Source organism: Pseudopodoces humilis, chromosome 5, assembly GCF_049639895.1.
Source record: "Pseudopodoces humilis isolate 2021_Gansu_Grassland_sample_001 chromosome 5, ASM4963989v1, whole genome shotgun sequence".
NCBI classification, from domain to species: Eukaryota; Metazoa; Chordata; class Aves; order Passeriformes; family Paridae; genus Pseudopodoces; species Pseudopodoces humilis.
Window position 1 is genome coordinate 49,294,653 of NC_142204.1, and position 20,779 is coordinate 49,315,431.

The 20,779-nt window shown below is 38.4% G+C and overlaps 1 protein-coding gene across 3 annotated transcripts in view; it reads left to right on the forward strand.

Annotated features, from left to right (window-relative positions):
* The window catches only part of ST7 (suppression of tumorigenicity 7), a 134,522-nt gene that overhangs the window by 51,389 nt on the left and 62,354 nt on the right, over positions 1-20,779 (forward strand). For 2 of the 3 annotated variants that reach the window (XM_005519245.3, XM_088054950.1), the window contains exon 2: positions 19,836-19,918. In XM_005519245.3, coding sequence (XP_005519302.1) covers positions 19,836-19,918 — 83 coding nt within the window. Of the gene's footprint in view, positions 1-19,835; positions 19,919-20,779 lie in introns of those variants that run through there. The other variant, XM_014249060.2, reaches the window with a different exon arrangement.

Sequence of the window (20,779 nt, forward strand, 5' to 3'; positions counted from 1 at the left end):
AAAAGATGTGTCTTCTAAATAAAGGTAGTCAGGTGCTTTCTGAAAAGCCACAAATCAGATAATCATTCAGATAATTGCCTTCTCCTGTGGGCTGGGAGTGCTGAGTTTAACCAAATATATTTAGCCTTGAAATACTGTTGCAGGTGTCAGTCACGCAGGCTGGGGTCATTTTGTCCCATGTACGTGAACGACCTAGGCTTGTCCTGTTCCTGCACTGTCCTTCTCCAGCTGCAGGACTGGGACAGGGACTGGACTGCCTGGATCTTGAAGTGTTACCCTTTTGAGTCTTCTGTCATTTGTCCTAATCACATCTTTCTTCAGCATTTGAGCATTGTGTTTACAAGATGATTCCCTTGGCTGAGCGTCTTCAGTCTGTTCATGTCAGAAGGAATACTACGTTTTTAGTCTTTGCAAATTATTTCAGGTGTGCTCCCAAATGTACATACTTAGTGTATTTGTACTTTTATACAGGTGCTTTTAAATAGCAATGCTAACTCATTTTTATTTGTGGGTGGTGACACAGTTGAAGAATGCAAAATATAAAAAGGTCGTTTGGGGCTCAGACCAGTTACCTAAATGGGGCAGCGAGAGCCATTTCAGATGCCATGGAAATTTCACCTGGCCACCAGCTGTTAGTCCCTGGGCTATTCTGTGTGTGCTTTGTGTCAGTGTGTCAGCTACCCCATGCATCTCAAACACCTTTGGATGCACCTGCTTAGACAACCAAATTGAGCTCTTTTTGTCATCAAGGGCTGTCATTTTTGTATTCTAAAGAGATCCAGTCATGTTAAGCAGTGTGGGAATCTCGGATTCTTGAGTAACTGCAGGTTCTTGGGGGTAATTTGTTTGTGTTTTGTTTTGAACAGCAGAGGGTGAAAGTCACAGTGATGGTGACAAACTTGGACTCTGGCAAGGCATGTGTGTCAACTGTTGCCGTGATTAACAGTGGCTGCTCAGCAGCCAGGCTCAGGACTTGTGGAACATGCTGTACTCAAATTATCTGGCTTAGAAATGCCCTCTACTTGCCATTTGCAAGCAGGGACAGACAGAAGACAAACATTTCTTTCCCTAAATATGGAGCTTGTTACAGCTTAGTTGCTTGGCAATCCACTTGACTGTAAAATAAGCAGACTATTAAGCAATGCTACTGGTTTCCTTCCTTCTATGGCTTTGCAGGATATTCTGTGATCTTTGTACCACTACAGCCTTTGCAGCCATCTGTTTAACTGCAGTGGGGATAACGTGCTGCTGCCACGGGCCTGTCTTTGGGGAGAGAAGCTCACTGCATTTTCAGGTGGTTCTCCTGTTGTTTTTTTTCTCTGTATGACAATGCATTTCTTTCCCATCACTTTCCTTTCTTCTTCTAAGCTTTTTGTCAACATGTTGCTGCTGTCTGTAATTACACTTGGCACTGGGAGAAGGGGAGACACTGAGTGAATCAACTGCCTGTGCCTCCCCTGTAGATTTTCATGTATTAATGACTACCATGTATTAATATAATGATACATCTAGATACCCTCATAATTTATTTCCCTTAGACCAGAAAAAAAATTATTCTTTCTCAACCCTGTATTGACTTAATAGTAATTCTGAGTCCTTCCTTAGTGGGGAAAAATTGAACTAGCTGCTGTCAGAAAATACATCCATTTCCATATCAGATTATACTTTTATAGCATGAATTTAAATTTTCTTTTCTCCAATGGTTCTTAGCCTTTAATTTTGTTATGTCTCCAGGGTGCAAAACAGAGTGTTCTTGTTAGAAGTTTTTTTCTTGAAAATAATACTTAACATAATTTCAAGAAGATGGCATAATGTGTGAGAAAGGGTAATATTTTAAAGTGTAAGAAAATGTTAGAAGTCATACAGCTATGTATTAAAAATCTACAATATATATTAAAAAAGCTAAAAACCTTCAGGCTTCAGAGTGACTGACTTATTCTCAGCATCTGCACTGTGACAGAGATCCAGAAAAGGCAGAAATACAGAGAACAGTAGTCAATCAAGCAAATTATTATTCCTTAACAACTGTTCCATTAGTAAAGATTCTTGTGAAGTATATTAACACCAAATGAAATGAACCGAGCAGATGTGCAAAATAAAGAAATTGGGTCTGAAACAGATGGGTTTTGTCTATCAGGCCTGTCTTTGCCTGGAAATAGGGCCTAGATGATGCTTTTTTCTGTTTAATGTACATGACTGTTTACCAACATGCAAGGGCAGAGGTATCCAAGAACTGTTTGCATGCATGTAATGATCCCCCTGCATAGCTTACCACCATTATGGTGACCACCTTCTGGAGGCAAAATTAGCAAGATAGCTTTACCTGGATGTGAGTTTTTTGGAATTGTTAACCCTATCAGGGAATTGGCAGAGTAGGCAGATTGTTAAGGTGAAACCCTAGTGCTGTTAGTGTCAGTTGCAAAATTCCCTGGCTTCAAGATGAGCAGGTGGCTTTCCCCTGATTCCTGTCTAAGATCAAACACAGACTCAGTGTTCATCAGTGATTCTCTCTGTATAAGTTTTCCCTTCAAAAATGTGAATTTATTGCCCACTGTTCAGCAATGCATTTTGAGATCTACAATGGAAAGGACATGGAAGTGATAAGCAAAATTTATTAGAAGAAATAATCTCTTCAGATCACTTGTTACAGTTGAAAAAAAACAAGTGTATTTCCAACCTGCAAGCCTTTCTGAAATAGAAGTCATGTCACTGGCTCCTGTTTCTTCTGAGTCATAGAGCCTTCCTTTTGGACATCACGTTTTGGTATGTTTCATGTCATGGCTGCAGTGCTTTTATGATTGTGATGGCCTGAAGACAGAAATGAGATTAAGAAAGAGATTACAGTCACTTCACTAATTCTTTACCAGATGTCATTTCATCTGTTCAGATACTGAAATTTGTTTAGATTTTCCTGGATCTGTCCTTTTTTTTTTTGGGCAAAATAACATACCAAATATTGAAGTACAATGGCAAATTCCAAAGATTTGTAAACATGCTTAGAATGAGCAAAATGAGTATTTAGGCAAAGACTGGACGATTTTGGTTGGCAAGAGCTGCTGAATTCTATCAATTTCCTTGCATACCTCCTTTTAGTCCTGTCTCATGATAGGCAAGCACCAGTTCCATGTACTGCAGATATAGCATGCTCTGCATGCTGGCTTTTCATCAGTTTTTCATGTTCTATGCTAATGTGACTAAAAAAACCAAAACCAAAAAATCAGCAACTGGGATGTTCTGGCCATTTCCTGGAGTCGCAGTTCTCCCTGCAGTGTGCATATGTGACTTCATTAATAAAGTCTCCTTTATTAGATATCCAGAATTTATTCTTATTAGTTTTATATTAGAAAGCACCATTATTATACTGCAGTCTAGCACTGCACTTAATCCCACTTTAGAAAGTTGCTTCAGACCAGACTAGAAATCTAAAAGTAGAGCACAGGATGAGCATAATGAAAAAGAGAGACAAAGTTTTGGGGTGCACTTCTGTCCCTTTAACTCTGTTTCAGTATGAAAATGGACATAATAATGGGCTATTTGTGCAGGATTAGAGAGAGTTTTAATTTCTGTTCGTTAGGTGTTCTGAGCATTGAGACAAAAAAGGCAAGTCCAGAGGACAGTATTTATTAACTTTTTATAAAATCCTCATCAAAATTATGACTGTCCTCATTTGTTACAGGCTTTTACAGTGCTGCAACTTATAAATTGAAAGTAATATCTGTATCAAAATAGATAATACAAGCCTAGTTTGTTGGAAGATTTTTTCATTTATTGTTGTATGAAAGGCCAAAATATAGCAAGTACATTACTGAAAACTTTTCTCCAGAAGAGAAGACAGACAAACAGATTGGGGGAAAAAAATCCCATCTGTAACATAGGTTATCTTTTCCATTTAATATGAGAAGTTCTCAATACAGTCTTTTTCACTTCACTGGGAAGAAAAGCATGCCTGTTAAGGTCTTATTTTAGGCTGACAATGTCCTTTTACTGTGAAAACAAGATAGTAAATTATCCTATTTTTTATGATTCAGAAAAAGAGATGTGAAAATACTGCTCAAGGCCATGAACCTAAAAAAACAGTGAGTGACTGCACTCAATGACTTGTATGTATTACTGGGCACAGACCTGTACCGAAGCTTTTGCTATTGGAGCAAACAGCTTTGGAGCAGTTCTTGAACTGAATCCAACAACCAAAATCTCATTAAACCCCTCAGTTTAAATAATAGTACAGGCAAATGCTTGGTGCTGTGCACAAAGGTTTAGCTGCTGAGCTGCTGGTACTCTTAGTTAGAGATGGAAAGCTAAAACCCTGGGCTGGAAATCTGCTCCTTGGAGTCAATCTTAAGCATAGATTATTCGGGAAACTGCCTGGAGAATCTGTGGCTTAGCATCACATGAAAGTGGAGGAGGAGGAAGGAAAGCTGAAGAAAGAAAAAAAAAAATACAAGAAGTGAATTTGGCTTTTCTAAGATATATTTTAACAAGTACTCTTTTGGCATTAGAAGGTGGGTTCTAATAAATCCTACTGTGTCACTCTTTGAATTGTGAGTCAGAAGTTACATAAGGTACAGCACATGTGATTGGTGAGATGAGCTCTCGCCGTGCAGTTGTGTTTACCCTGAGTGGTGAATCCTGACACCTGCAGCTACATCTCTGCTCCAGGCAGCCCTCCCATGAAGGCTGTTGTGCCCAGGCAAGATACTCTGTGGTCTGTGGTAGAGGAGCAGAGTCAGACCTCAAGCCCTTTGGCACTGAACTGGTTTTAACCTCTTTCTAAGCTCTTTCTAAAGGAGGGAGTGATGTGGCTCTCTGATTCCCTGGGATTGCAGCTGAGTAGCTGAGTCTGTTGGGATGGGTAGGAAATGACAGTGCCCAGAAGATTTTAACACAAAATCTAGGAAGAGTAGGCAAAAATAAGGCATGTGGATTTTCTAACAGACAGAAGTGAGGACAAACACAAGGCAAACTCTGATTTCAGCATCCGTCAGGTTTTAGGGCTCCCTTTCAAAGCGAAGGTTCAGTAGTACAGAGGCTGCCCTGCCTCAAATCAAAAGAACCAGCTGCTACTGCGTCTCCAGGTTTTCCCCATGAATTAGCACTCCTCCAGGAATCCCACTGCCTTCACCCCACCAGGCAATACAAAAATCAATTACGGGCTTTATTCTTGCAATAGAGCATTGGCAGTGATGGTTTCCTTTTCTTTAACAGGGTTATTTTCCTTCAAGGTGAAGGAACGTTTTATTCATCCTTTAAATAAAGTAAACATCTGTATTTCCTGATTAGATCCCTTTGTCCTTAAATTCTGTTCATCAATCACTTCTTTGTATTTCTTCCCAGCTTTTTTAGCTGAACTACAGGGACATCTGATTTCAGGGAAAGCTTTGCAAAATAATTTACTGGGAAATTGTTATATGTCAGTGGTAACTTTGACTAGAGTTTTGCCCATCAGCATTCATTATACATTTGGCCCATCATTGTTCACCATACAATTGGATTTTAGAAGTGGCATTTGCTGCTGAACTCTTCAGGAATGGATGCTCTCATCTGTTCCTGTCAGTAAAGACAAAAACAGAGGTTTTGCACTTTGGCTCCTTCTCCTTTTGAGACCGTCTCCAATGCATTGGAATGGGAGGGGAAAGAGGAGAGGATAAATCTACTGTGCTGTGTTTGAATGACATTGCAAATTGAAGCTAAATTGAGCTAAATGATAGAATGAATAATTTACAAGACAAAGAGGAGGGAACTGCAGTGAAGGTAAGGAAGTGGATGCAAGAAGAGGCTTTTAAACTACTGCAGCATGGAAGAAAAAAATGGCCTTGTGAACTGGACACTGGTGTGCTGGGGAAATTAACTTGCAAAGTGCAGGTGTGCCCTGAAGAGATGGAGGAACAAATAACTCAGTCCTTTTAATACATGTGACCACTTCAGGTCATCTGATGTACAGACAGTACTTTGATTCCACTCATGCTGGCCTCAAGCAAAAGATCTTAATGGGCCCATCTGCCAGCAGAGGCTCTGCTTTCACTGGCAGCTCTGTGCAGGGCTCCTGGTGATTAACAATTCTAAAGAAAGGGAGTATAACTGTGGTGAAAAAGTTATGTCTGCTCAGAGCAAAACAGGAGAATCAGTAGTGGTCTACTCAGAAACAAAATTATACATTTCAAGACTGTCAGTAGAGAATCCAGACATTTCATTTTATTTGTCAATTTTGCTTTCCTTTTTTCTGCTTATTCAATCTTATCAGTGAGGATTGGCAGAAGTTGCTTGGCTCCATATGAAATAAGTGTGAAACTGCAGGATAAAAGCTCTGTTTTCACTTTGCAGCTGAGCTCAAGGCAAGCTGTGATGCTTGGTTCCAGAGTAGCCTGCATGGAAGGAGGTTCTCCAGCCCCTGAGTCCTTGTGCACTGCAGTGAAAAGGTCTTTTGTAACCATTCCTCAGGGTGTTTGTTTTCAAACACCCAGGCAGCAGGCTGTAACCCAGGAAGATTTGCTTTAATTATTCACTTGAATATCTGTGCTACATATTTACATGTAATTTTGCCTCAGTGATTCTCAGCTTGCCTAATTTGCCAGAATTTCCCAAAACTTGAGTATGGGAAAAATGTCATTGGCCTTCCATGGCACTTCAGTTCTCATACATACTCATGTAGTCAGCATTTTTTCACAGCCAAGCAGCATTGACGGCAGTGCGACTGGCAGATGGGGCAAAGAGAGCTTTAGTTTTCTAAACAATGTTCTCTTACCCTTTTTTTCCTTCCTTTACCTCAGAGGAACAATCAAGCATAGGATTAAAAATGTTTCCTTGTTTTTCAAAACCAGTAAGAGCAACATACTTAAAATTGCTGCAAAAACAGCTGCAAGTTGTCTGCCCAGCTCTGGTTTGAGACTAACTAATCTCTGAAGGATTTACCTATTCGGTGGTATTAATTTAACTTGGGAAAACTGGCAATATTAAATTAAATTGTGAAAACTCCTACCAGAAAAAAAGCAAAACAACAGCTTTAGGGAAAAGATAATGATTCTGTGCTGTTTAGTTAATTATCAAAAAAACCTGATTGTATTTCATGAGCAACAAACCTGGAATAGTTTCCTAAGAAGTTTTACTTTTCAGAAAAAGGCAAATACCATTTTGGTGAAGTCTAGAAGCTTATTAAAATATTTCCATTTCAGGAGGTGCATTTTTCTCACAAATCCATGTTCATAACTCATAAGGTAAAAAAGACCAGATTTATTTATTTAGTCTAAAAATTAAGTGTCCTTAGGACAAAGAAATGGGGAAAAAAATGGGTTTTGAAAAACAGTTAAGTATTTTTTTCAGTGTTACGTTTCGCTGAGAAAACTGTGAATGTTTTTGGGAAAGGGTTTATATCTTTCTTGAAGTATTCATGCAACAATAAACAAATCTTGCCCTGCTCCATGTCAGACAAGTACATTTTTTAATACAGCTACAAGATGGTAACATCTCTTGACATCATTTCAAGCTCACACACCTATGGTATTTCCTGCCTTTGGCTTCTGCTACCAATATAGACTCTGAGCTTGGCTTTGCTTGGCAAGCTGTGGTGTGCTGTTTCCTTTGGGCAGTAAAGCCTTAACAAGCCCAGATGGTTTTCTTTAATTCCCCTAAATGATGATGTTTCCTATTTTCAAAGTTTGGGATCTTCTTCCGCAGTGGAAGCTCTTCACCATGGGAAGGATTAATTGCATAGTATGAAGAAGAGCTCTTTCAAGGGGCCCATTCTTTAATAGTGCCAGTGTTGTTGGGGCTCAGAGAAACCTCCTTTGGGGAGCTGTTTTTCTTTTTATAAAGTAACAAAGAGGGAGATCAAAGCCAAATACAGGGAGACCCAAACCCAACACAGTAGGTTATATGTAGTCTTCACTTTTTCTGCTAAAAATGAGTTTTTTAGTCTGCAAGGCTGTATTAGTTTTTTTTCTAATCACCTTTACATACTCTCTCACACTCTATTTTATCTCCCAACCCCTTTATATACAGTGAAAAGCAAGCAAGTCTGCTTCACAGACCACCATGGTGTCCTGGGACAGACTGGACCTAGATCAGGTCTGCTGGAAAGTACTGGATGTAATGCCTTCCTTTGGATACAGTCAGCTATTTCAGAGGGTGACACCACCAGGATCAATCCTTGGAAAAGGCCACAGCAGTTCACTTTGCTGGAGTTTAGGAAGTTGCTATGTGCAAGTGAAGAGTCCAGTAGGGGGGCCAGAAATTAGAGCAATGATCTCTGCTGCTTTTGCACACAAAAGGTTACTGAGGTCTCTTCCCAAAGCACAGTCAGGGATCCAAGGCCCCAAAGCACTGCATTGAAAGACTGCAGGTAAGCCAGCCATGAAGCTGGGAGCAGAAGCCAAGATCTATTGCAAGTTCCATGTTGCTCCAGTATTATATATCCCTAAACACGTCTCTAATGGGCAATTCTAGCCAGAAAGTCAGCTGCCCTCTCAGTGGTATTTCGTGCTTTGAATAATGAGCAATAGGGGTTTTGTTGGTCATTTAAATGCTACAGTTCCAAGTGCTTAAACACACTTAACAGGTTCTGAATCTCTCTGTTTCTGAGCCAAGTGGCATTTTGAAAAGCATTAAGTTAAGTAGCCTCCTACAATAATTTTGCATTCCCTCTTTGAGCTTTCTGTGCCAGAGCCCACTTTGAATGTATTTGCTGTATTGATTTTGGTATTCCGCCACTCTCAAAGTTTTGTTCTGGATTTTTCTGTTGAAGCAGTTGCTCATTCAGATCTGTGTTCAGAGGGGAATTGGTTCCACGTGCCACACACTTGGAGGTTACTTTCGTCCTACTCTCCCTCAAAAGCCAAGACAGAAAGTTGGTTCCTGACCACAGGTGTAGGGGCAACTGGGAGTGGATGGGAAGTCCCCCAGCTGTTGAATCCTTTTGCATGGCATTCCCCTACCCAAAAAACCCCTAGAAACTTTTGGTACTTCATTTAGAGAAAACATGGCAAGTTTCAGCTTTAGAGACAGTTTTTCCAGGGTGATCTATATAGGTCAAATTAATGGACAGCAGCAAAAATTCCAATGCAGTGATTATCATAATTAGCCACCAGCATCTCAGGATTAGCATAGCCATGGTCACTAGTCCTAGATACACTAATGTGACCAGAAGAGGAACAAGCAGATGTAAGCTGTGTTTGCACACAGCTTATCACAATGACCTTCCCTGGTCGTCACCAGGTGCAGTGATGAAGTAGCACTCAGTCATGTTTGGAAATCAGCAGAAGCAGTGACAACCACATGCACTCAGGTTTTATCAGCCCTAGAGAATGGAAAACTGAACTCCTGAGTTTGAGTCCTGCCTGCAAGTCCTTCCCCCCACCCCTCCTGTGGTCCCTCCTACCTGTATGAGGAGAATCACCTCTGAAAAGATTCACTAATTTTAAACAGAAGAAAGGAAAATTAAAGAAGACTTTTGGACTGAATGCTGCTTCAGTTGTTTTCAGCCAATTCAGCCACGGTCATGTTTGGAATTAAAACCATCAAATATTCAGTAAGAAAAATAGTGGGTGTCTTTCACTGCCTTTTCTCATGGGATTTCATCAAAGGCTAAACCAAATAATATCATTATTGTTAATGAGGTAGACTAAGTGGCATTTAATTTGTCTTCTCATGAAACAAAGCAAACTTTAAAACTGTGGACAGTCTGGTTTTGTCTAGCAGACACACAGGACCTTTAGAGAAAATGCACTGGGGAGACTCATTGCCTATGGGGGACAGGAGGATCACCCCAGCCACAAGATGATAATTTTTTAAAAGTCTAACTTCATGCTATATGTCCATAAGTCTGTGTGAGAGAGGTGCTCCCTCAAACCCCACTTCATCATTTGCTTTGCATTTGGTTGGAAATTCTTTCTCTAGAGCTCATTCTACTGAAAATCTTTATTATGCAAAATTCCCCCCCTGACGTTTGTTTCATCATCAGTCAGGTCCTGAATGCAGATTGGAGTTCTGTCTGCAGAGTTACTGTAGAGCCTTTTCCATTTTAATAAGGTTGGGTATCCCAAGAGACTGGTAGACAATGGAGATTATACAGTACTTGTCAAACCTGCTGCTGTGCTTTATTTGAAATACCCCAAAATGGAGGCAAAGAGGTAAAATTTTTCCACTTGCTTTGTCTTCTTTTTCTTTTGGTACAATCACTGTGTGAGTCACACAGTGTTAAGAATATTTTGAAGTGGAAAGCTGATTATTAGATACATAGCAATAATGAATAACACTTGATGGAAAAATCATTTTCCTTTTATTTTTGTGCCACATTACCCAGGCCATCAATTACTGGAAAAAAATATAAATCCCTGCCTCATATAGAAATTTAACATAGGTTGTAATTTCTTATAGGAGAAAAACAGCACAAACATCTTATTGATTTTGTAAGTAGATGAGTTTTCAATGACAGGATAATGATATCAGCTATCGTAGATCTCCAGGGAATTTTCATTACATTGCTGGCTCTAATTATGAAAGTGTTTTCTAGTCACCTCTATTCCAAGAAGCACCTTGCAGTTTCTTGTATGCAAAGAGATCAGCATCTTAGAGACTCTCAAAATAGATTTACTATATAGAGTCAGGCTGCCAAGGTTAGAACAGAAATGTCTGGAATAGAATATTTCTCCAGAATTAGAAAAAAGAAAAAAAAGCTTTTTTAAAAAAAAATGTTTCTTCAATATGCAAGTTTCAGCCCAGTTTTCTGATTTTTTTTCATTGCTGAGATAATTTTGTTTATTGCACAAATCATGGTGCTCCTGTCTGTATGCCTAGAAACGCAACACACAAGCAAGGATGGAAAGTGTAACACTGCTCATATTTGTTGGCTTAGTGCTCTATCAAATCCTGCCTGGAACAAAAGGAGGCACAAAAGGAGGCTGCAGGGCAGCTGAGGGCGCTTTGTTCATGTGTCTCTTTAGTCTTAGCATGGGAATAGCTCTTCCAAGAGAGGTTCCTGGACAATGGGAACCCATGGGATATTTTCTCTTTTGTGGAATGCTGGTAAAAACTTTGTATGGTTTGTCTCTCTAGAGTAGATTAGCCTTTGTTATCTGTGGCATTGGAATTAATCACTGTGGCAAACTTTTAGTTTAGGGTATTCTTTACATAGCTAATGAACTAACATCAAAAAGATTTAATGGTGCAGTTACCTCCCTGAGTGTTGCATGAAAGAAGAGGGCAAAACATACCCTTTCCATTGAGAGAGCTGTACGGATCTGGTAGTTGCAACAAAAGCCCTTAATTTTCTTAAATGACTCTAGATAATTAGGTTTAGTAGTTGGTTTTTGTTTTAATACAGCTTTGAAAGGCTAAACCACATAAATCTGTGTAATGCCTCAGAATAATCAGCAGTTAAGGTAACAGGTGTGTTTAACTTTGCAAAGAGTGCCTGTCCAAACTGGATAAAGATCTCTCAGTTCAGTTACATGAGTGGTTAGTTGATGTTAAGAGAAATCTTGAAATAGGGATTTCTTTGAACACTTTGGGCTGCAGAGTGGTAAATAAGGGTGTTTTTTTTTTTTTTTGCAGTGTTTAAGTACACTTTTGCAATGAAATACATTACTGTTGATTTTCAGTAGAGCCCAATTGCTGTGCACCCTAAATTGAAGACCCGGAAGACTTTAAAACATCTACCTGATAAACTGTCATACTCTACAGCCATACTCTTGCCCTACTCCTGCTTTCTCTTACAAGTGTGTATCCAAGAGAAGGTAGAAGATGTCTCTGCATAGTGATACTCTGCAGTCTCCTGAGAGACCTCTGGGGAATTCATCCTCATTTGGCTGTTGCATCCCGTCAGGATTTCCTTTGCTTTTGTGTTTTGGAATTCGGTGATACACATGCTGGTATGTGTGTGATTAGAAGAGGAAACCTCAACCTAATTGTGAAGGTGCTCTCTCCAGTATCTGGACTGGTTCTGCCTACAAAGACATCCATCACAAATCTGAGAGCGCTTCCTCATGCAGTGCAATGCTGAAGTAAAAACTAAGACAAAGATTCATGATTCTTGAAACTAAATCTGCAGGGGAGATGTGTATAATGACAGTGTTTCAAATCAATTTGCAAGAACCTGATTTTAGAAGAATTAAAGCCGAAAGCGTTGTAAGAGACTTTGACTAACAACCAAGCAACAACATGACTTTATACATCCACATCTGTAAAAATCTACTCAGTGCATCATTGCTCATCCTTGATGCCTCATTTTTATTTGACCAAGTCTTTCCTTTCCGCTTGTACATTATTAATATCACTAGTCTGCTTTTAGCATTAGGACACAGTGATGGTCATAAAGAAATACACAGTAGTTCAGTCCCTGATAGCTAAGGGCTGCAAGGGAAGTGGCTTCTCCCTTGTTTTCTTTAAATTAAAATGCTGTGGGGGTTCTGTTGGTTTGGTGGGAGGAGGTGGGTGGGTTTTTTTAGAAGGGTTTCTGCTGCCAACTATCAGCAAATCTTGGTGTTCATGCAGCATGCTCTGTAATTAACAGAAGCTGTGTAATTAACTCATGTCACCATTGCATTGTGAAAGCAAGAGAAAATGTCCCTGTCCCTTGGCAGGGGTAACTATGTGACAGAAAATTTGCATTATAATAGTGGCTTGCATTCAGGAAAGTTGATCTTTTCTTCATAGTTTTACTCTCCCCAAATCCAGGGTAGGGAGTTTATCATCTCAGACAAATGGAATAGCAAAATACTATGCTTGGGTCTAGTTATACTAAGTTTGCTTTAATATTTAAACTCCCAAGACAAAATGTCTTCTTTGGGGTATATAGTGCAGTTTTTGTCTGTCTAACCTCTCTGCTCCTGAGACACAGTGTAGCTGTTGACAATAGCAGGACATTCTGGGAAAATAGAGCTGGGAATGGGAACCTTTAGTAGCACCTTTTGTTAAGGGTTTAATAGTTTGTGAGAAAAGGCTTTGGGGTGTATTTGATAGCAAGGAATAACTTCTGGACACCATCTCTTCCCAAATGACCAAAGCTGTTATTGTTGGGAGTCTTATTTCTCACAGTGAAAAGGTACTTCTGACATGCAAAGCATCTCTTGCTGAAGTAAAAATAGCCTTTGTTTACATTCATGTTGTGTGAGTCATTTCTTGTGTTTTTTTTTCCTTTTGCTGTTCTTGCCTCTATCATCTTCTTTCTATGCCTGATAGTATTTATTGCCATTCCATTTTTTAATTTTTCTTTTAACCCATCTCTGTATTTCACTAGTCTACCTCTAACCTGGTTTTCTTTTCTTTTTCCCTTCCCAAGTCACAATAGAGTCAAGTGCTTTTTTGTCTCACAGATCTGGTTTCCTTGATGCACCTGTATGCCCTTCTGCCCTCAGCTCTGTGTTGGTTCTTATCTCTTATCAGTTACATTTCCCTGTATACTACTCACAGTGGGGATGAGCAAACTTACTGTAACAGGCTGAATGGCTAATGCACTCTGAATGTTGCAGGAGGTTAAGTCCCAAAAGCTCTACAGCCAGCACAGACTAAGTCCTGCTAGGAGTGAGACAATAGTTTTGATCAATCCAGTAACTTTTGGACATTGTAATATGAATGTAGACTTGACATTGAAAAGCAAGCCAGCACAGATCATTGTGTCACTTTGGCCTTCAGATATTTAACATGTTAGCATGCTGGGAAGAATGATGAAGCCAAATTTGTTTGCAATCCTCAGGCAACAATTTTTTTTGGGAAGAGATGGACTGAATTTAGTACGATTTGTTTCAGTTTTCTGTGGTGGGTATAATTTGCTCAGTGGGCAATTGGGTTGCAAAGTGGAAAGATTATTAGTCACCATTTTCAAAACTCTTTGTTTTTCAGTTATAAGTAAATGAACCTGAAAGTTTTTGACACGTGACTGGTCCTGTGTTTACTACCATCTGCTTTTTCTTCTCTTTGGGCTGTGCTTTGTGGCTGAAAGCCTCTCCTCTCCCATCATACCCAAATTTTCTCCAGAAGACTGTCCCCACTCACTTTCCCTTTTTATTGTGTTATTCTATTGAAAGGGAAAACCTGCATTTAAGATGTGGAAACATGGAAGAAGAGAGTATGGTGGTCTTCAGTCCAGAAAGTTTTATTTCACTCATTTGAAATATCTGTATGGGCAGAACTTTGATTATGTAGTTAATCAGAGTTGAAGTAACAGGAGGCTTCTGGTACATCACCGTCTTCTCTCACCTGGGTTCTGATCCAGCTGTAACTGAGAGGTACGGACCCCTGGCCATTAGCACAGGCTCCAGGCATCTGAATGTGACTCACATTCAGTCTCATGCCTTTAGGACAGGACTGGATGGTTGAACAAAGTGAGTGGTCAATCTGGATTTCCTTGTGCACAGGTAAGACACCAGCTGTCTCTGCCTGAGAAATTTTTTCAAGTTTTGAAAACAGATCTAGACAAAAGAAGGAAACTACATAGCATCTGCAACAAGTAAATGGAAAATCTCTCTGCAGCATTTTGAAACTTTTGAATGCTTACTTCTTTGGTAATGTCTTTAAGAAGTCTGAAGAAGTTAAAAAAATCTTGGTAGCTTCCCAGGGAAAGTCCTGGTAATTGGTAAAAGTGCTTTGGTTTTTCTGAGCCAATACTCTGTGCTAGCTTTAAATCTGATGGGGTTTGTATTTATATTTAGCTGGAGACCATCATAGTATATAATGCGTAATTCAGCCTGGTCCTAGTGTGTTTTCTGAAAAGTAAATTATAGGCAACATTCTTATGAGGGAGGGGTTGAGAGTTCAGAAAGTTTAGGTACAAATTGTTCAATTAAAGTCGAGAATACGCAGCATTTCATACTCAGAGAGGGAAAGTTTATACATTTAGTAAAAGAAGTTTATTGAACTTAATTTTGCCCTCTTTGCTGACACTTTGGTAGTAGATGAGTTCTTCATTGCTGCTACCACTGAATTGAGGAGGTTCATTAATCCAAGCAGAGGCCCCTGTGAAACAAGCCAGTCACTGCCCTGTCTTCTGTACCCTGTTGGAACAGCAGCCTGAATGGCTGGCTGCAGTGAAATTAAATAGCTGTGTCAAAGGTCACCAACAATAGGTTTCTTAGCATGTCATCTGTCTAAGGGATTTGGGGTTCTTGGCACTGGTGTTAAAGGAGTTTAAATCAGTCTGGATACCAAGCAAATATTACAGAGGCAGAAAGTGCAGCAGAATTTCTTAGAGAGTCAAATATAGCCATGATGACTTAAGGACTGGTAATGCACTAGAAGGGCTATGTACTATAAACTTTTATATGTTTTCTGGCAATTTTCTCTTACAAAATGAACTGCTGTACCCAGTTATATATTTATTTATGTAAGTTAATTTATATATTATTTATTTATGCATAATATTTTTATTTAACAAGGTTATTAAGATATATATAATTTTACCTGCATTTTGTGGTAACAAAGAAGTGCCATAAATTATACCATCCCATCTTTGCTTGATCTGTTTGTATATATGATTTATGTTACATTGCTATTAAATTTTTATTTGCACCTTACTGTACACTTACATCACCTCACATTCAGATGTAGGTAATGGGGCTGTCATTTTAGTAGACCTGCATGTGGGAATAGCTGGTAGTTTGCAGTGCTCCCTCCCCTAGTGACCTTCTAATATAATTAACTGATGCAGCAGTTAATATGATACTTTCAGCAATTCAACCCCAGTATTTTCTACTGTGGTTCCTCACATGGTTGAATTCTGAATGCCTCAAGACCTTGAAGAAATTTAAAAAGCAACAGTGTTTTTTATCATCTTGAGTGATACATTTTACATGTTTCAAGGACTTTGTTACTTGAAAAATACCCGGATTTTCCTCTTGTGTTTATTCCCAGGTTCAGAATGAATCACAAGTATTGCAAATTAATAATATATATAACAGGAATGAAATGGCATCTGCTTTCAAAAACATTTCAGTCACTTCTTTTGGTTAGTCTCAACTGAGAATGTTAGATATGACTTTTATAACTTGTCTGCTGTGAATTGAATAGGATGTAAATTCATCTCTGTGAGCGTGCACAGTTAACAATGAAATAACAGTCCTTCCCTAGATAGTATACGGAAGGATGAAATGACTTAGCAGTATAACTTAGGCACTTCTGAAAATGTAAATATGCCTTTATCTGGATGTCTCAAGTATTATTAAAATGAAAGCAATAAAGAGAATGGAAGAAAGAGGGAATGGATATTTCTAAGGCCAGGAGTCTCTCATAAGTAGACATGTTTGGCTTTTTTAGACAGAATTTATATTGATTAGGTCATGATGTTTTTCTTTAGAAAAATACAGAACAAGCTGTACTAACACACCTAAAATAGATCATTCACTGTCAAAAGCCAAATAATTTGGATTAAACAGTAATTTCAAACAAGCTGCCACTGTAGGAACATCAGGCAAGTTTCTTTGTCTAGATACTCATTACTTGCCCTTTTTAAGTCCTACCAAGTTACAGACAAGAGATTGTATTCTGAACTGAATAGCTGCAACATCTTCCCTTTGTGAACAGAAATAATTAGGCATACACTGGAATTCAGAAGAAATGACATACAGCACTACTTTTTGGTGGTGATTCTACCTCGCTTCTTTATTCTGCAGTCATCTGCTATTGTCTTCAGCTCACATTTCTCAGAAATCTATCTCTGCTCCTCAATACTGCTGCATCATCAAATGGAAATACAGAAGAAAAATACTGCTATCCAAATTTAGGCAGATGAACAGGTAGCATTATCTAATGGCTCTAGTTTACTGCAACACACTCAGGAACCCTAATTCCACTGGGAGATGGACATGTTGGATATTATAGTGATTTCTTCAATGTCAGAACGCTGACTGTAAAGAAATGCTCCCTTTTGGATAATGATATATTATCACAATGCAAAAGTGGATTGATTTTTACTCTTGAGATGAATTATTATAAGAACTAGGCCTTGATGTAGTTTCCACTGAAATGATGATTGAATTCTCATTGACTTCAGAATATAAATAGTCGGACCACACATGCTTAGTTTTACTGTTTTGGAGATATGTTTCTTATTAGAAAGTATTACCTTTTGTTAATAGTATTTATGGAGACAAAGGAACTGGGAGAGTAGCTAATAATTGGCTAAAGGTGATATTTTTCATAATGAAGATTCTTATATTTAATGAGTGGGAAAAAGAATGGCCAAAGGATTAGAGAAATACAGTCCAGATAAACAGCTCTGGTCATTGAGTGCGCGTGTATCAAAACTACTGAGTTATTTCCATTATCTGGGAGTCTGGCCCATAAAATCTAAAAGCATCCAGCACCATATCTGTTCACCTTTAGAGTTCCTCTGAGTAAGCTGTAAAAGTGAAGAATTGCAGCAGCCTGTAGTAAGGAGGATAATGGAACATCAGTATATGTGCAAAGAAAAAAGCAGTAATACTTGTGGAAATTACAGATAAATAAAATCCAATCTCCATTCACGTCTGAGAGCTTCTCTATAAACCAGTATATATTGCTTGTAAAAGAGTGGTGACAGAGGAAAGCTAATATTTCCTATGAGCCTTATTCAATGTACTCCACTGATGAGCTCCTAGAGCTAATTTGTTGAGATGGCTTTTCCAAGTGGGGATGTATTTCCCAAAACAATTTTTATGGATGGAAGTCAGTAATAATATTTAAAGCAAATAGACTGTATCCTTATTCAATGTTTGTGTGGAGTCTTCACAGTAGACTTAGATGGCTCACGACATTGGAAATCAAGTTACCGCCAGGGTAATGGGAAATTTTACTAGAAAAAATTCCAGCATTCCATAAGCTGTGAAGCTGTGGTGGGAGAGTGGAAGAGAAACCTCCTCTGTAAAGTCTCTTGCTGCCTGGCTTTTCATGTTATTGTTGGCACTACAGTAGCACTATATTACAAGGTGGAACACAGGCATCTATATCCCATCATAGCATATTCTCTCTCAGGCATATCTTGACCTAAGCAAAGGTAGTTTCACTGGCAGCCTGAAACTTCTCCAGTAACATAGTTGTGTATGTCTCTGGCTCACATTTGCATTCCAAAATGAGGAATGTTTCTCCTAAAAGAGTCTCGGTAGTTGGTGAAGCCAAAGCTATTTCAGTCCCTCCATTCCTCTTCGTACTTAATAGGTGCTGTGGCTGAAGAAAGCAGGGACTATTGTTTCAAAGCCTGCTTTTATAGTCCTAAAAAGAAACGGAGGCAGGGGAGGGAGGGAGGGAGGGAGTGTACCTGTGTTGCACACAGCAGTTTTGAGAATGTGGTGCTGATTTACTCTAGCTGAGAATCTCGCATCCAATGCATTTGGGAAAGAAAATATATAATGACATTAAAAACCACCAGATTTATTCTTTACTATATCAGCTTGGTGCTTAATGCCACTCCAGTGGACTATGAAAGGACAGTTCCATTTTAACACTTTAAGCTTCTTCAAGGAAAAAAAAACAGCTCAGAAAATAAGCAGCCAAAACCCAAACAAAGCAGCTGAATTGCAGAGTTTAATCTCTTTTAGTGATGCATTTTTGAAAAACATTTTTTTTTTACTGGTCATGGAAAGTGAATCATATGTTTGATTGTTTGTATTCTGCTATTGTTGTCTCCTCTTAATTTTTTGGCTTTATATTATTTAATTTCTTCTAGGTATTATTTATAAAGAGAATAGAATGAACTGAGGGCCTCACACCTACATATCCAGGCCTTTTAGCAATATTTTTTAATGACTAGTATTTTGCTATAAGCCTTTTAAATTTACCTGATAAATTATTGTCAGTTCCCTCTGCAGTCCTAGATGGATGTACATATACAAATACATGTGTGTGTGTATACATATAAATGTATATATGTATGAGAAATTCTTTGGCAGTGGTTAAGGATGAGACCAGTAGGGTTGTTTACAGAAGGTATTCTAACTCTTTATGTGCTTTAAGGGAATGTTTTCATTTGTGGAAGATGGAAGTGATGGAAAGTTGTGTTTCCTTTAAACATCTAGAATTTAGTAAAACTCCAGTTCTCTCTAATAGCTTCCATAGAGTTATCAAAACCGTAGAATATTTTATTCTCTTAAGGCCAGCCACATGAATTTTCTGTGGGAGATGAGCGCGATTACCTGGTGATTTGCTCAGCAGCTCTCAAGGTGGGATATGACTAGAAAAACCCTTTGGATTTCCAGAAGCCCATACAGATGGAATTGCTCATCTGACTTCTCTTCTGCCCTGGATTTCAGATAATCCAGGCAACTATCATGATTTTCTGATGTTAACAGAATATTCTTACTATCAGAAGGCTAGTTAGGTCTTTTTTTCTAATCATTTATTCACTCTTGTCATACTGAGTGGTTTACCAACTTTGGAGCAGTAGAATGAATTAGGAAAATGTCATTATGTTCTACTTTGTAAATGAGGAACCAAGGTAGTGAGAAGTAAAAAGCTTAAAAAAACTTCATCAAGATCTACAGGATGTTGAGACAATTTTGAATGCAGGACATTGAGATAGACTTCCCTGATTTCTAACTGCAATTGAGTAGCAAAGGCATATAATAAAATGTTTTCCATATATCATGAAAATCCTAAACTCTGTCAGTGGATCACTGACTGAAATAGAAAAGTCCCAGACATGTGTGCAACTGTTTTCCAATGCCTTGTGATTGGCTTTGTTGTGAAAACAAAATTCTGCATGTGACAGTCTAATGCTCTACTTTATCACATGTTAGGCAGATGGAACAGGATGTTATTTTAACTGTCTTTTTTGTCAAAACTAAGGTAATAACTTACCTGCAGTTGGGAGGAGAAAGGGACACATGGAGAATATGTCCTGCTCTTGTACTCATGGTTTCCTCTCTTTTCTTTTTCAGTGAGTATGTTTTTGAACACATTAACCCCCAAGTTCTATGTTGCCCTGACAGGCACATCCTCATTAATCTCGGGACTTATTTTGGTAAGTACTACATCATTAATTATCTATATCTATATCTATATCTATATCAATATCGATATCTATATCATATATATATAATCTATATCTATATTAAATATCATTAATATATTAGCTATTAATATCACTTTAGAATTTGATTTTGATATCCAGAATTGTATTTTGGGCTGCATGCAGATTAATAGGTATCTTTTTTTATTCTGTTAACTTACAATTCTGCAGCACATAAAATTTGTCTTTTTCTGTGGGAATGAAAAAGAAAGAAGTTTGAGTGCTGTATCTTTGAAGATAAAATTCTTGAAGAACAATATGACTCACTAACAGCCCTACAGTAATTCTTAACAAGTGTTAAGAAGTGTTAACATTAAGTGCCTTCCTTGACAAGTACTACAAAAATGATAAAGGCCAATAAAAGGGAGAGGAGGAAAGGTACCAACTATCTCAGCCCTTTCAGAAACATACAGCAGGACTTACTAGAGAAACACCAGTTCTGGTGCCAGGATTCCAAGGGATAATTATTTCAGATCTTCACTTCTAAAGTCTTTCCCAGTACATATCTGCCTATTTGCTTATATGTCTGTACTTTTAAACCATTTAAAAAGCCCTCCTCCCATATGTAATTCTTGAGGGCTTCTTTATGTAAATTGATGCAGTGGAGTGAATCACAATACAATCACAATGCAGGAGTCCAAAGCAGAGCATTTGCTTTGAATTTTATTAAATATCTTCTTAGAAACAAATGGAGATTAAAAATATAAGAACTAACAGGGTGTGCATGTATATTATTGTATGTGGCCTGTTTTTGTTTCCTCACTGCTGAGAGTTGGCTTACTGCTTACACAAATTAATAGTATAGCATAACAC